Source organism: Balaenoptera ricei, chromosome 15 (assembly GCF_028023285.1).
Source record: "Balaenoptera ricei isolate mBalRic1 chromosome 15, mBalRic1.hap2, whole genome shotgun sequence".
In the NCBI taxonomy this organism is placed as follows: Eukaryota; Metazoa; Chordata; class Mammalia; order Artiodactyla; family Balaenopteridae; genus Balaenoptera; species Balaenoptera ricei.
In genome coordinates this window covers 14,885,405-14,897,819 of record NC_082653.1, presented here as the reverse complement: position 1 = coordinate 14,897,819, position 12,415 = coordinate 14,885,405, and the positions used below count along the sequence as shown (strand labels likewise).

Below are 12,415 nucleotides of genomic sequence, written 5' to 3'. Positions count from 1 at the left end.
TGCATATAAGAAATGGCTGGAAAACATTCTGCACAACGGTCCAAAGACAAGCGACTGCCCGGAAGTGGCGGAGGCGCGCCACAGCCAAAACCCAGGTCCTCTGTACGTCCAGAGATTACGTCACCAGGACTCCGCCCCCCGGTGGGCGTCTGAGCCTAGCCCCCGCAGGTTTCAAACCCGCCCCGCGCCCCCTGGTGCGCACACTCAGCCCGACTACCATCGCACCGCCCACCCAGGTCCTGGGGCCCCAGCGGGTGCGCTCGCGGGGGAAACTGAGGCAGGGAGCGTGCTTGTGGGTTCATTCCTGCCTCAGTCCACACCCCAGGGCCCGCAAATCTGCCTCCCGATCCTTAGACCCGCATGGAACAGCAGGGAAGGACGGCAGGAAGGGGAGGGGGCCCATAGCAAGCGGGGTCTAAAGAGTCGGCCTTTCCTGCCACACTCAACATGGCGGCGCGGCAGCGGCGAGGTCCCTCAGAGGCGGTACCAGCGCATGCGCAGCGCGGAGTCCCGGCCCGGGACACAAGATGGCGGCAGCGGCGTTGGGGAGGGCGAGGCGGAGGCGGCAAAACGGGCGGTCGAGCAGAACGTGTAGCCGCGTCCCCTCGAGTCCGCTGCGGGCAGGTAAGAGCCCCAGGAAGCCATCGTCCCGCCGCGAGCCGCGCCAGGGTCCGGGGTCCGAAGCCAGGCGGCGGTGGCCCCTCCGGCGCTTTCCGCTCGAGGCTACCGCTTGCCCCGTCTCTGCCGCCGTCGCCATCTTAGGCCCACTGGTGGGCGGCCGGGCCGGTGGCCTGGATGAGGGAGTTGGGTCCGGGGAGCGCGGGCGGACCGGTCTTTAGAGCCCCTCCGCCGCTGCCGCCGCCACCGCCTTTGTGTCGGTCTCCGACTCTGAGTCGCCTCAGCCCGGGGGCGGGAGCGCGCGGCGGGGCGGGGGGCGGAGTCCGGGAGATGGGCTGGCGCGCGCGCGCCAAACAGCCCGCCCCCGCTGGCGGGTAGGGGCAAGGTGCGCGCGCGGCGGGGGTTGGGCCCTCCCCTCCATCGCGCGCCCCCCGCGCCTGCGCACTTTGGAAGCCCTTTGACTGCTCCCTACTGGGCCGGAGTATTCTGATTGGTGCGTTACTGAAATGATCCCGCCCCATCTTCCTCCAATCGTGGAGTCGGACTCTCTTCCTTCTGGTGGGTTCCTCGGGTTCCGCAGATACGCTTGTTTATCCTTAAGCTGTTGGGCCCTTGTCGAGCTGCGGTATGCGTGGGGGCCGGGAAGCCACAGGATAAATAAAAACTTTTCCTTAGTAATAGCAGTTATCTCTTACTGAGAGTGTACAGTGTGCTAAGCTCTACGCATCGAGACCGTAGAGGTTGAGTGATTCTGGTTCTAAGCCGGAAAGTGGCAGAAGCTTCTGGAACCGGCGTCTGTCCAAACCCAGGGTTGGTATTTTGGCCACCGACCTGCTGCATCCAGATCACCTGGGAAATTAAAAAACTTTTTAATCATAAAAAAGTTGGTAAAGATTTGAAGTGGTGAAAAGTGAGATTAGTCACCCAGTCTCCCAATCCCACTCTTGCGCTGTGTTTAAAAAATACAGATTCTTGTGTATCTCCCCTCCCCATCTCTACGATGTGGAGTGAGGGACAGGAATCTGAGGGTTTTTTAAACAAGTTCCCTGGTGGTTCTGATGCACAGCTGGTTTTGGAAACACTGCCAAGTCCCCATTTGGCCTCACTAAGCTGTGCTGCTTATCCCTCCTCTGCATAGTTCATCTACCTGGTGCATCAGTATCACACAGTATTTCTTGGGGAAAATATTTCAGTGAAGGTGAACACGCTGTGCTATATAATGCATTGGCATGGATTATTATTATTTTTAAAATTAAAGACCTGATTCAAAGAAATGTGTTTTTCCCTCACTGTGGGTGGCTTGGGACCATGCCCACCCCCAATCTGTGATACGTATGTTTGTTCACTTTCGTCTTAGGGGTACTGTGGTTGGCCAGACCAGCTACATAATTCGTGACATCAAATGTACAAATGAAAACACAGGCCCCTTGTTAAAAGTTTATTAAAGATGTGAAGACCGTGACAGCAGAGCATTAAACCAGTCTCAGGGCCCTTTTCAACTCAGGATCCCGTGGGACGGTGCAGGCTGCAAGTCTGTGAGGGTGAACCTGTTGGTTGGGAAGCTTGAGAAGTACCGTTTTCATCCCCTGAATCCCCAGATCTCCCACAGAGTGTCCCGCCCTGTCCTGGGGGCTCCCGACGTGCTCTGTGTCATTGCCCCTCTTGTTGTCCCTGTTCTGCAGCATTTCACAGGTCTGTGACTCTCTTTTCTTCTCTTTGCTCTGCAGTTGCTGATGCAAGGAATCCCCTGGGCTCCCGTCCACTCCGCTGCTGACCAGCCCACACGCCTGCACTGCACGCTTTCCTGCAGGCCTCCCCACTGCCTCTGTGGGACCAGGGGGTCCAACTGGCCGGAGAAGAAAGCCCTCTCATGCTAGCGTTGCAGACCCCAGAGGGTGAGAGAAAGAGGGACCTTGTTCAGCCTTGAGACCTGTGGGTCCGCCCCGAGGCACCGGGAATTCCTCTTCCCCAGAGGACCAAGGCAGCTCCCCTTGGTCAGTGGTTCCAAACCTTTTTATCCTGGCCCCCTTTTGTTGTATGTGTGTTCTCTTGTTCCCTGCATTTTTATCTGCCAAACTGTACAGACGGAGTAACCGTTCATTTTCCCCTTTCCAAATTAACAAAGATGTCTGTGACTGGGTGTACAATAAAATCAACAAGCCAGTGATCGCTACGATGTCGCCAACAACCGTCAGAGCTTCTGATTGTCATGAGATAATCAATGTGACCATAGTCAGTTGATAAAATTTCAGATAGATGACCAGTGTTTAAACGTGCCTTTGTGGTCTTTTTGTGGGTAAATGTTTGATTTCTTTTGGGTGTTGTGACGCTGAAAACAACTTTAGGAGCACCAGGCTGACCTTAGTTGGCCCCCAGGAGTCTGACAGCCCGGTTGGGAACCACTTCGGCCGTTGAGGCTTGTGCTGGGTGTGCTTTGGGTGGGGTAGTTAGGAATACAAATCAGAAGGAGCTGACCTTCTTCCTGGTGTTTAAAGTATATTTTCACCTGGGGATTATGAAGGACTGAACTCGGTATTCCTTCTCAGTCCTACTGGTTCTTCCTGCTCTGTAGTGTAGAACAAGGCATCTAATTAGATGCCATGCCCCTTCCTCGGCTGTGCTGTGTTCCAGTTAGATTTTACTGGATAGGAAAAGGAAAGAGGAACAGTTACTATTTCTTCTTATGGGAACAGCTTCTCAAGGGCAGACTCTGTTCTGTCTTGTCTGCCACTGTTGGTGCTTTGTAAACATTGGCAGAATGAATACAGCTCCTGCTGGGTCCAGGTACCATGCTGAGCGCTGGAGAGAGCTGAACTGTACCCAGTACTGAGGCCTGGGAGTTCTGACAGTCTAATGGGGAGACAAACCAAGTTAATGGACCAGACTATTTGAGTGCTACAATCCTTCAATCCTAGGACTCTGATCACCTAGTCTGGGGAAGGGAGAGTCAAGGAATGGTTCCTGGAGGATGTGGACCTAGTGGCAAGCCAGGCAGAGAAGCGAGGAAAGAGTATTCCAGGCCAAAAGAGCAACAGGAGTGCACCCATTTTACAGTTGAGGGAACGGCAACTTAGACCTGAGGGCTCCTGTGGCACAAGGCTGGCCGTCCAGGAAGGGACTGGACTGGTTTCTCCACATGTGCAGGTGGTCACTGGGGCCCTTGTGGATTGTAATTGGGGTGCAGTGCGGGGGGTGGAACTGACCTCCATGCCCTGCTGGCCCTGACACCCTTCGGTCCTCTGTGTGGCAGGTCCGGTGTGGGTGCTGAGATGGCCAATGAGAATCACGGCAGCCCCCGGGAGGAAGCATCCTTGTTGAGTCACTCCCCAGGCACCTCCAATCAGAGCCAGCCCTGTTCTCCAAAGCCCATCCGCCTGGTGCAGGACCTCCCAGGTACTGGCGAGGGGCAGTGGTTGGGCGGTGGGGTAGGAAGGGTGCCCAGGAGCAGTCTTGACCCTGGCTGGGTTCCGTGCTTGTTTGCAGAGGAGCTGGTGCATGCCGGTTGGGAGAAGTGCTGGAGCAGAAGGGAGAACCGTCCCTACTACTTCAACCGGTTCACCAACCAGTCCCTGTGGGAGATGCCCGTGCTGGGCCAGCACGATGTGATTGTGAGTGCCAGCCTCGGGCAGGGGTCTCAGCAGCTTCTGGCATCTGGGCCTTCCCCAAATGTACCCTGAGCAGCTATTATGTACCTAGCCCTGTGTCAGGACCTGGGGACACAATGACAAGCAAGACAGACACAATCCTGCCCTCGTGGAACCTACACTCCAGTAGGAGAGACTGTGTGACACCTAGAAAGATGATTATAGTGTTCGATGCTGAACGTGTACTGCATGTTGGGCACTGTGCCTATGATGTGGTGTTAACAAGATAGACCTGGTCCTGCCCCTGCACGCTCAGGGGACACACAGTCTACTGGAGGGGCCAGGAGGAGTACAGTGTAGCACCTGCGTGAAGAACTGTGTCAGAGTACAGCAGGATTCTTAGCGGGTCTGGGGAGGGGAAGGGGACAGGGAAGGCTTCTCTGTGAACCAGCGCTTAAGGTGAGAAGGTAGGCTGAGTGAAAGCAGGAAGCGGTGAGGAGCGCCGTCTGGGAACTGGCATGTCGATGTGACGGGGAAGTGTGGGCACGGGCTGTCTGGCGCGAATGTGGGCTTTTGGATCGCCGTCAGTTGGGGCAGACTTTCTTGGCACGATCCACCCCCGTTTTGCAGATGAAGACACAGGCTCAGAGAGGGGAAGTGACTGGCCCAAGACCTCAAGCCAGTAAGAGGCAGAGCAGGACCCGCACCTGAGGAATTTCAGGGCTATGCCCTGCTGCCCACCATCACACACACGCTCTCGGTGTCACCAAAAGACTTCCCAGAGTCTCTTGAGTTTTCCCTTTATTCCTAATTTTCATTCTAGTTCTTTTTTTTTTTTTTTCTGGCCGCTCTGAGCGGCTTGCGGGATCTTTGGTTCCCCCACCAGGGATTGAACCTGCGCCCTCAGCAGTGAAAGCTCGGAGTCCTAACCACCGGACTGCCAGGGGAGTCCCCCATTCTGGTTCTTAAGGAAAAGAAGCTAACATGTACTGGGCACTGATCTCATGCCAGACGTCATGTTAAACTGGTCCTTTAATCACCTTTTCAGTGGCGAGGTCGGGCTCAGCTTGGCTGTCTTGCAGGTGAGGGACTTAGGAAGGGCAGGCACTCCCCCGGGGCACACAGTTGCAAGGAGCAGGCAGGAGTGGGGCCCAGTGTTCCTCCTGCATCCCAGCCCCCTCTGCTCTTCTCCAAGGAGTAGGAGCAGGGGGGCGGGAGGCGTCAGGCCTCCGCAGTACTGGGACTCCTAAGCCGCTGGCCCTGGTTGCAACTCTGCTGGTCTCCCTCCACCAGTCGGACCCTTTGGGGCTGAATGCGACCCCCCTGCCCCAAGACTCAAGCTTGGTGGAAACCCCCCCGGCTGAGAACAAGCCCCGAAAGCGGCAGCTCTCGGAAGAGCAGCCCAGCGGCAACGGCGTGAAGAAGCCCAAGGTGAGTGAGTGTGGACTCAGGAGCTGGCTGGGCCGCGGCAGCCCAGTCAGGTCCCCCGTGAGCGCTGGGCATCGGCAGACTGGTCAGGAGGGGGCCCGGGGCGCAGCTCACCAGCTGCACACGGCGTCGGAGCGTGGGCCAGCTCTCCTGACCTGATGCCTTTGACTCTTGCTCCAGATTGAAATCCCCATGACACCCACGGGCCCGTCAGTGCCCAGCTCCCCCAGCGTCCCAGGAACCCCAACCCTGAAGATTTGGGGGACATCCCCTGAAGACAAACAGCAGGCAGCTCTCCTCCGACCCACTGAGTGAGTCCCTGCTGATCGGCTTGGGGGCGCCGATCACTGATGCTCAGCCAGCCTGGGACTGTGGGGTGGCAGGCAGGGCATCCCTTTCCTCATTGCTCCCGTCTGTGCCCCAAGGGTGTACTGGGATCTCGACATTCAGACCAACGCCGTCATCAAGCACCGGGGGCCATCAGAGGTGCTGCCTCCGCATCCCGAGGTGGAGCTGCTCCGTTCCCAGCTCATCCTGAAGCTTCGGCAGCACTACCGGGAGCTGTGCCAGCAGCGAGAGGGTAACTGCCGCCCGGGCCCCAGCCTCCTTTGTTTCCGTCCACCGTCAGCAAGAGCTGGGGCTTGGCCAGTGGGGCTCAGGGACTGGCACAGTGGAGCCCAGTGGTTGAGCGTGTGCTGTGGAGGGGTCCCGGCTCCACTAACCACTGGCTCTGTGACCTCGGGTTTATCGATTAACTTCTCTGCCCTTGAGTTTCCTCATCTGTAAGATAGCGACAGTAACAGTGCCTACATAGAGGGTGGCTGGGATCAGTAACGCCAAAACAACAGAAACAATCATTAACACTTCCAGTGCTGTCTGCCAGGCACTGTTCGAAGCCTTTTTATGTATCTGTAAAGGGGCATAAAAACCCGAGCACCTCTACCTCACAGGATTACTACAAGGAGTAAATGCGTAATAAACTGTAGCTTTTATTAATTAGTAGATAAGCCTGCTTAACTTGGCTGAAATATAGACTCCATCCCTCCCCTCTTTGTTACTCTTTGTAACACCCTTTATAAAACTAGCAATTCTCAGAATACTCTGGGAAATGTTGCCTAGGACTCAGCTCCTGACATAACAGGGGCTGTCTTGTTTACGGTTGCACCTCCAGTGCCCACGCCATGCCTCCTGTGCCGGCTAGCGTGGAGCCCGCTGACTGAATCCAGACCTTCATCAGCTCTCCTGTCCCATAGGCATCGAGCCCCCCCGGGAATCCTTCAACCGCTGGATGTTGGAGCGCAAGGTCGTGGACAAAGGCTCTGATCCCCTGTTGCCGAGCAACTGCGAACCGGTCGTGTCACCTTCCATGTTTCGCGAAATCATGAATGACATTCCCATCAGGTACAGCCCGGCAGCTGGGGCCGACCCCAGCAACTTGGTTTGTGTGCCCAGGCCGGTATAGAAGGGCTCTAACTCTGCCTACTCTCTAACCCAGGTTATCCCGAATCAAGTTCCGGGAGGAAGCCAAGCGTCTGCTCTTCAAATACGCAGAGGCTGCCAGGCGGCTCATCGAGTCCAGGTTTGGCTCTGTCTCGTGACCCTGGCACAAGGGGGCTCTGACCAGAGTTGGGGAGGGCACAGGCCATTTGGCCCGCTCTCAGGGCCCTGTCGTTGCTCTTGGTGGCAGGAGTGGGGCCAGCTCCCAAAGGCAGAACAAGGGTCATGATGTCAGCCTGGGTGTTGATGCCCAAATGCCAGTGGAAGTAGGATGGGAGGAGGAGGGAGGGTGGAGCAGACGCTTAACAGCCGGCCCCTTTATGTACCCTCCACTGGCAGGAGTGCATCTCCCGACAGCAGGAAGGTGGTCAAGTGGAACGTGGAGGATACCTTCAGCTGGCTGCGGAAGGACCACTCCGCCTCCAAGGAGGACTATATGGTGAGTGGCCCCAGCCGGAAGGCCAGTGGTGGAAAGGCTCTGTGGCCACTGTCTCCGAGAAGCCCACTCTGCCTGCCAAGGCTGGGCGGGCCCCACGGCAGCCTCCTGTGCAGTACAGTGGGCCTGTGACAGTCATCAGTCCCCAAACTCACGTCTGTGAAGATGTTCCTCTAGGCTCCTGGCTTTCTCCCAAAGAACATTTCTATCCGCGTTCTTAATAGAATCCTGTGCTCGGCCACACACCATAAGTAGCTGCCTTTTCAACTTAATGAATGTTCAACACCTCCCTTTAGATTTTTGGAAACAGATCGACAGACTGCCTTTTCTTGGGTGTGTGTGTGTGGCCTTATTTCAGTTAAGAGCTACCACCAGATTCAATCGCCCACTTCAATGTGTCCAAAACAATTCTGTTTTCTGGCCCAAACCCATCACTTCTTTAACTCTCCACCAGTGCTAGCAATGGGCTTTCTTTTCAGGACCATTTTTCACAAGAGACAAGGTTTCGCACTTCACGATAGTAACTGTGTACTTGACACATAGAGAGTGACAAAGGTAGGTGTACTCACTAGCCAGAGTGACTCATTTTCACCCATCACTTTGACACGTGCAATTCAGCATAATTACAAATGCCTACAGTTAACCTTACAAATTGCTAAAAGCTCAAATTGCAAATCTGCAGTGACCAAAGAGCCCCTGTTTTACAATAGTCTTTCTCCCCATAGACTGCAAATGCCTTATAAGCAAGGATTGTGCCTGGTTTGTCTGTTTCCCCAGCAAGTATCAAGGGATTTGGCCCAGTGTAACCCCAACAATAAGTGCTGGCATTTATTGGACACTTACTGTATGCCCGGGGCTTTCGAAGCCCTTAATGGGAATGATCGCATTTAATATTCAAACTGCCCTGTTAGGTAAGTATTTTGTGTTCCCTTAGCAGTTGAGGAATAAGATTCACAGATGCTGAGGGATTTGTCCAAGTGACACAGCTAGTAAGTAGCAGAGCCTATTTCAGAATGAGGACTGTTGGAATCTAACAGCCCTCCCCAGCCAGCCCACTAGAGCCCTGATCAGGAGTGTCTCCTCCAGGATCGCCTGGAGCATCTACGGAGGCAGTGTGGCCCCCACGTCTCGGCTGCAGCCAAGGACTCCGTGGAAGGTATCTGCAGTAAGATCTACCACATCTCTCTGGAGTACGTCAAACGGATCCGAGAGAAGCACCTTGCCATTCTCAAGGAAAACAACATCCCAGGTAGGGCGCCATCAACTCAGTATCCCGGGCCCTGACTGAAGGGACAAGTGAGGCTGAGCCTCAAGGCCGCCGACTGGTGTGGGGAAGCCTGTTTCTCCCGGCAGTGCTTGGGGCGAGACCTGCTGTGGCCTTCGGCTCTGGGGTTTCAGCACTCCTCTAGGAAACAGGAGAGGGGATGAGAAAGGGAGAGCCGGAGGAGGGAGAGCAAGACAGGCCAGGGGTAAGTAGTTAGGTGGACCTGCTTTCACATCCGTTCTCTGCAAGCCTCACTGAGGTGTGACACCTGGCCACAGGAGCATGTGAGGATTCCGTGGGAACTAAAGTGCTGAGCCCCAAAAGATCCCTAAATAAGGTATTGTGACTATTACGATGAAGGCAGTGCAGGTCTCATACTTCTGCATGGCAGCAAACCCACAGCTTGCCTACCAGGCCCCAAGGCATGGTGGCCCGGGGGCCCGAGTCAGTTCGGAGCGTGTTGACGTGGGCCACCGGTTCTTGCTCCTGCCAGTTGCCTAGCTGTTTCCTTAGTTACCGAACTGTCTGAGCTGCAGTTTACTCCTCCACAGGGTGAGACTTACCGCCCTTGGTTACTGGGATGCGCGTGTGAAGCGCCTGGCCCTCGGTAGGCACTGAGGCTGTCCAGGGTGAGAGTTGGCGGCCCCTCACTATTCTCCTGCCCACAGAGGAGGTGGAGGCCCCCGAGGTGGAGCCCCGCCTGGTGTACTGCTACCCGGTACGGCTGGCCGTGTCTGCACCTCCCATGCCCAGCGTGGAAATGCACGTGGAGAATAACGTGGTCTGCATCCGGTATAAGGGCGAGATGGTCAAGGTCAGCCGCAACTACTTCAGCAAGCTGGTAAGAGCTGGGGGGTGGGGGAGGCAGGTGCCCCCAGGAGGGGGATGTGAGGGCTGATCTTACTGGACCTGGAGTCCTCTGCAGGAGGCAGTGACGAGGGAGGGAAGGGCTGCTGCTGAAGCCCCCTGCTTTCTGTCCTACAGTGGCTCCTTTACCGCTACAGCTGCATCGACGATTCTGCCTTTGAGAGGTTCCTGCCCCGAGTCTGGTGTCTTCTCCGCCGGTACCAGGTACGGGCCTGGGGCAGCTGGAGGGGGGGCTCCTCTGCGGGGCGGGGAGGCTGTGCCCCAGAGGCTGAGCACGGCTGCTCTGCAGATGATGTTCGGCGTGGGCCTCTACGAGGGGACAGGCCTGCAGGGGTCGCTGCCCGTGCACGTCTTCGAGGCCCTCCACCGACTTTTCGGCGTCAGCTTCGAGTGCTTCGCCTCACCCCTCAACTGCTACTTTCGCCAGTACTGCTCCGCCTTCCCCGACACGGACGGCTACTTTGGCTCCCGCGGGTGAGAGTCCGGGGCCGGTGGGTTCCCTCTTGCCCAGGCAGCCATCCTCCAGAGCACAGAGCCCACCTTGGTCAGCTGCTTCCCGAGGCTTGAGGGCTTTGGAGCTGGGCAGTTTTGGGTGTAATCCCTGCCCCGCCCCCCACCAGCTGTGTGACCTTGGACATGTGGCTCAATGTCTGGGAGCCTGTGCCACGCCCTCACCCAGCTCGTGGTACCCCTCACCCAGCCTGTGGCTCTCAAGAGAATTAGCCCAGGTGTGGAGTAGCAGCGCCTGGTTCCGGGCACTGAGAGGAGTGAGAGGAGTGAGAGGCGTGGCGGGGGCCTGGGGGTGCGGACGGGAGGGGGAGCTGCGGCCAGGCCGGCAAGAGGGCAAGCTCAGCAGCAGGGGATTCCTGGGCGTGGCTCGTGCTGTGGTGGCACTGGGGTCAGAACTGGACTGGGGCTCCAGCTCCTCCACTAACCAGTTCAGTGGACTTGGGCCACCAAGCCTGAGCCTCTGTGTCCTCATCCATTCAACAGAGATGGCCACACCTTGTCCCAGAACAAATTAAGGGTGACTCTTGGCCTCTGGCCTGACCAGAGCCATCTCTCCAACTTGGCTGCCTACACACGGGGGCAGCGCCTGTTCTTGGTGGAGGGACTGGGTCCTGGTGGGACCTGAAATGCTCACCTCTGTCCCCAGGCCCTGCCTGGACTTCTCCCCGCTGAGTGGTTCCTTCGAGGCCAACCCTCCGTTTTGCGAGGAGCTCATGGACGCCATGGTCTCTCACTTCGAGGTGGGTGTGTCGCCACGGGTGGGGGGCGGCGAGCAAGATGGCCGGCCGCTGGAGGGCAAGGCCCTGATGGCCACCGTGGGCCCCTCCCACAGAAACTGCTCGAGAGCTCGCCAGAGCCCCTGTCCTTCATCGTGTTCATCCCCGAGTGGCGGGAACCCCCAACCCCAGCGCTCACCCGCATGGAGCAGAGCCGCTTCAAGCGCCACCAGCTGGTCCTGCCCGCCTTCGAGCACGAGTACCGCAGCGGCTCCCAACACGTCTGCAAGAAGTGGGTGCTGGGCGGGTGGGGCAGGAGGGCTGGGCTGCCGGGCAGGGCTGACCAGGCCGGGCCGGGCCCCTCCCTGAGCTGCTGCCTCTGCCCGCAGGGAGGAAATGCACTACAAGGCCGTCCACAGCACGGCCGTGCTCTTCCTACAGAACGACCCTGGATTTGCCAAGTGGGGGCCAACGCCCGAGCGGCTGCAGGAGTTGAGCGCCGCCTACCGGCAGTCGGGCCGCAGCCATGGCTCTGTCGGCTCCTCGTCGTCCTCCTCCTCCTCGGAGGCCAAGGACCGGGACTCAGGCCGCGAGCAGGGCCCCAGCCGGGAGCCTCACTCCACTTAACACATCCTGCGGGGAGGAGGAGCCCCAGGGTGCTGGTCTGGACTGCTGGCGCTCAGGCCTCTTGGGGCTGAGTGGATCCCAGGACCCTCCTTCTGGGGTGGCAGCAGGACCCAGACTGCCAATGACATAGGAAGATTACAGCTCTGCCAGGGCTTCCCCTCCCTGCCCGCATCCCCCCAACCTCCCACCTCAAGCTCACTCCAAGTCCCCTGTAAATAGGCCCCATGCCTTCCCTTCCTTCCCCCGCCCCCATCGTTGTTGCCACCTTGTTTCATTTGTAAAAGGAAATACAGAACCACCTCCCCCCTCAAGAATGTGTGAGGGTCTTGAGGGCAGAGAAGGCTGAGGAACCTGGAGCAACTTCTGGGACCACAGGCAGCTACACCCAGGCTCACCTTCTCATGAGCCCTGGGCCTTCACACCCAACGCAGGGCTCCGGTATCTTAACTAACTTCTCATCCTGTCGTCCCCACAACTGGGTCCCTGGTGGCCTCCGCCTATGCCCAGGAGGTCTGAAGGGTCCAGAGCCCTGCATCGATAATCTGCAAGCCCCAAACTCCCACAGCTGGTATCAGCGTCACTGATCCCTCTGGGGAGCAGAGGGCAGGTAGCTGTGTCCAGGCAGAAACCTAGATGCCTACTGGCCCTGGAGCCACCACAGTGAGTGGGCAGCCAGGTATGTTTTACAGTCAAGGGTCAGGAGGAAGAGCAGGTCAGAGGCACCTGGTCTGGGGGTGTGGCCTCTGTGCAGGCACCTGGCTGTGCTCTGAGGACCTCTAGGCAAGGAGCCAGTGCTCCCCTGAGACCGGGGAGGAAGCAGGGTCTGAAGGTGCTCAGTGGGGCTTTCACCAGCTTAGCCATCTCTCCC

The 12,415-nt window shown here is 57.6% G+C and overlaps 1 protein-coding gene across 2 annotated transcripts; it reads left to right on the top strand.

Moving 5' to 3' along the window:
- Nucleotides 1-207: 207 nt before the first annotated feature.
- Nucleotides 208-11,861, top strand: PCIF1 (phosphorylated CTD interacting factor 1). 2 transcript variants are annotated; one of them, XM_059898124.1, is made up of 17 exons: nt 208-624; nt 2,346-2,513; nt 3,869-4,011; nt 4,102-4,226; nt 5,496-5,633; nt 5,811-5,941; nt 6,056-6,210; nt 6,884-7,031; nt 7,126-7,209; nt 7,467-7,566; nt 8,650-8,812; nt 9,496-9,668; nt 9,812-9,898; nt 9,984-10,168; nt 10,851-10,944; nt 11,037-11,212; nt 11,310-11,861. In XM_059898124.1, exons 3-17 carry the CDS (start codon nt 3,888-3,890, stop codon nt 11,545-11,547), a joined length of 2,121 nt encoding a protein of 706 aa, XP_059754107.1. In that variant the 5' UTR covers nt 208-624; nt 2,346-2,513; nt 3,869-3,887; the 3' UTR covers nt 11,548-11,861. The 2 variants fall into 2 exon arrangements, with proteins under 2 accessions (XP_059754107.1, XP_059754106.1); XM_059898123.1 differs by having other exon boundaries at nt 2,346-2,612.
- The last annotated feature ends 554 nt before the right edge of the window (nt 11,862-12,415 follow it).

Excerpts from the sequence above, each read along its gene's own strand:
- PCIF1 (XM_059898124.1), top strand. The coding sequence starts at position 3,888 with ATGGCCAATGAGAATCACGGCAGCCCCCGGGAGGAAGCATCCTTGTTG. Across the intron at positions 5,634-5,810 it reads ACGGCGTGAAGAAGCCCAAG|ATTGAAATCCCCATGACACC; the intron begins GTGAGTGAGTGT and ends CTCTTGCTCCAG. Across the intron at positions 7,032-7,125 it reads ATGAATGACATTCCCATCAG|GTTATCCCGAATCAAGTTCC; the intron begins GTACAGCCCGGC and ends TCTCTAACCCAG.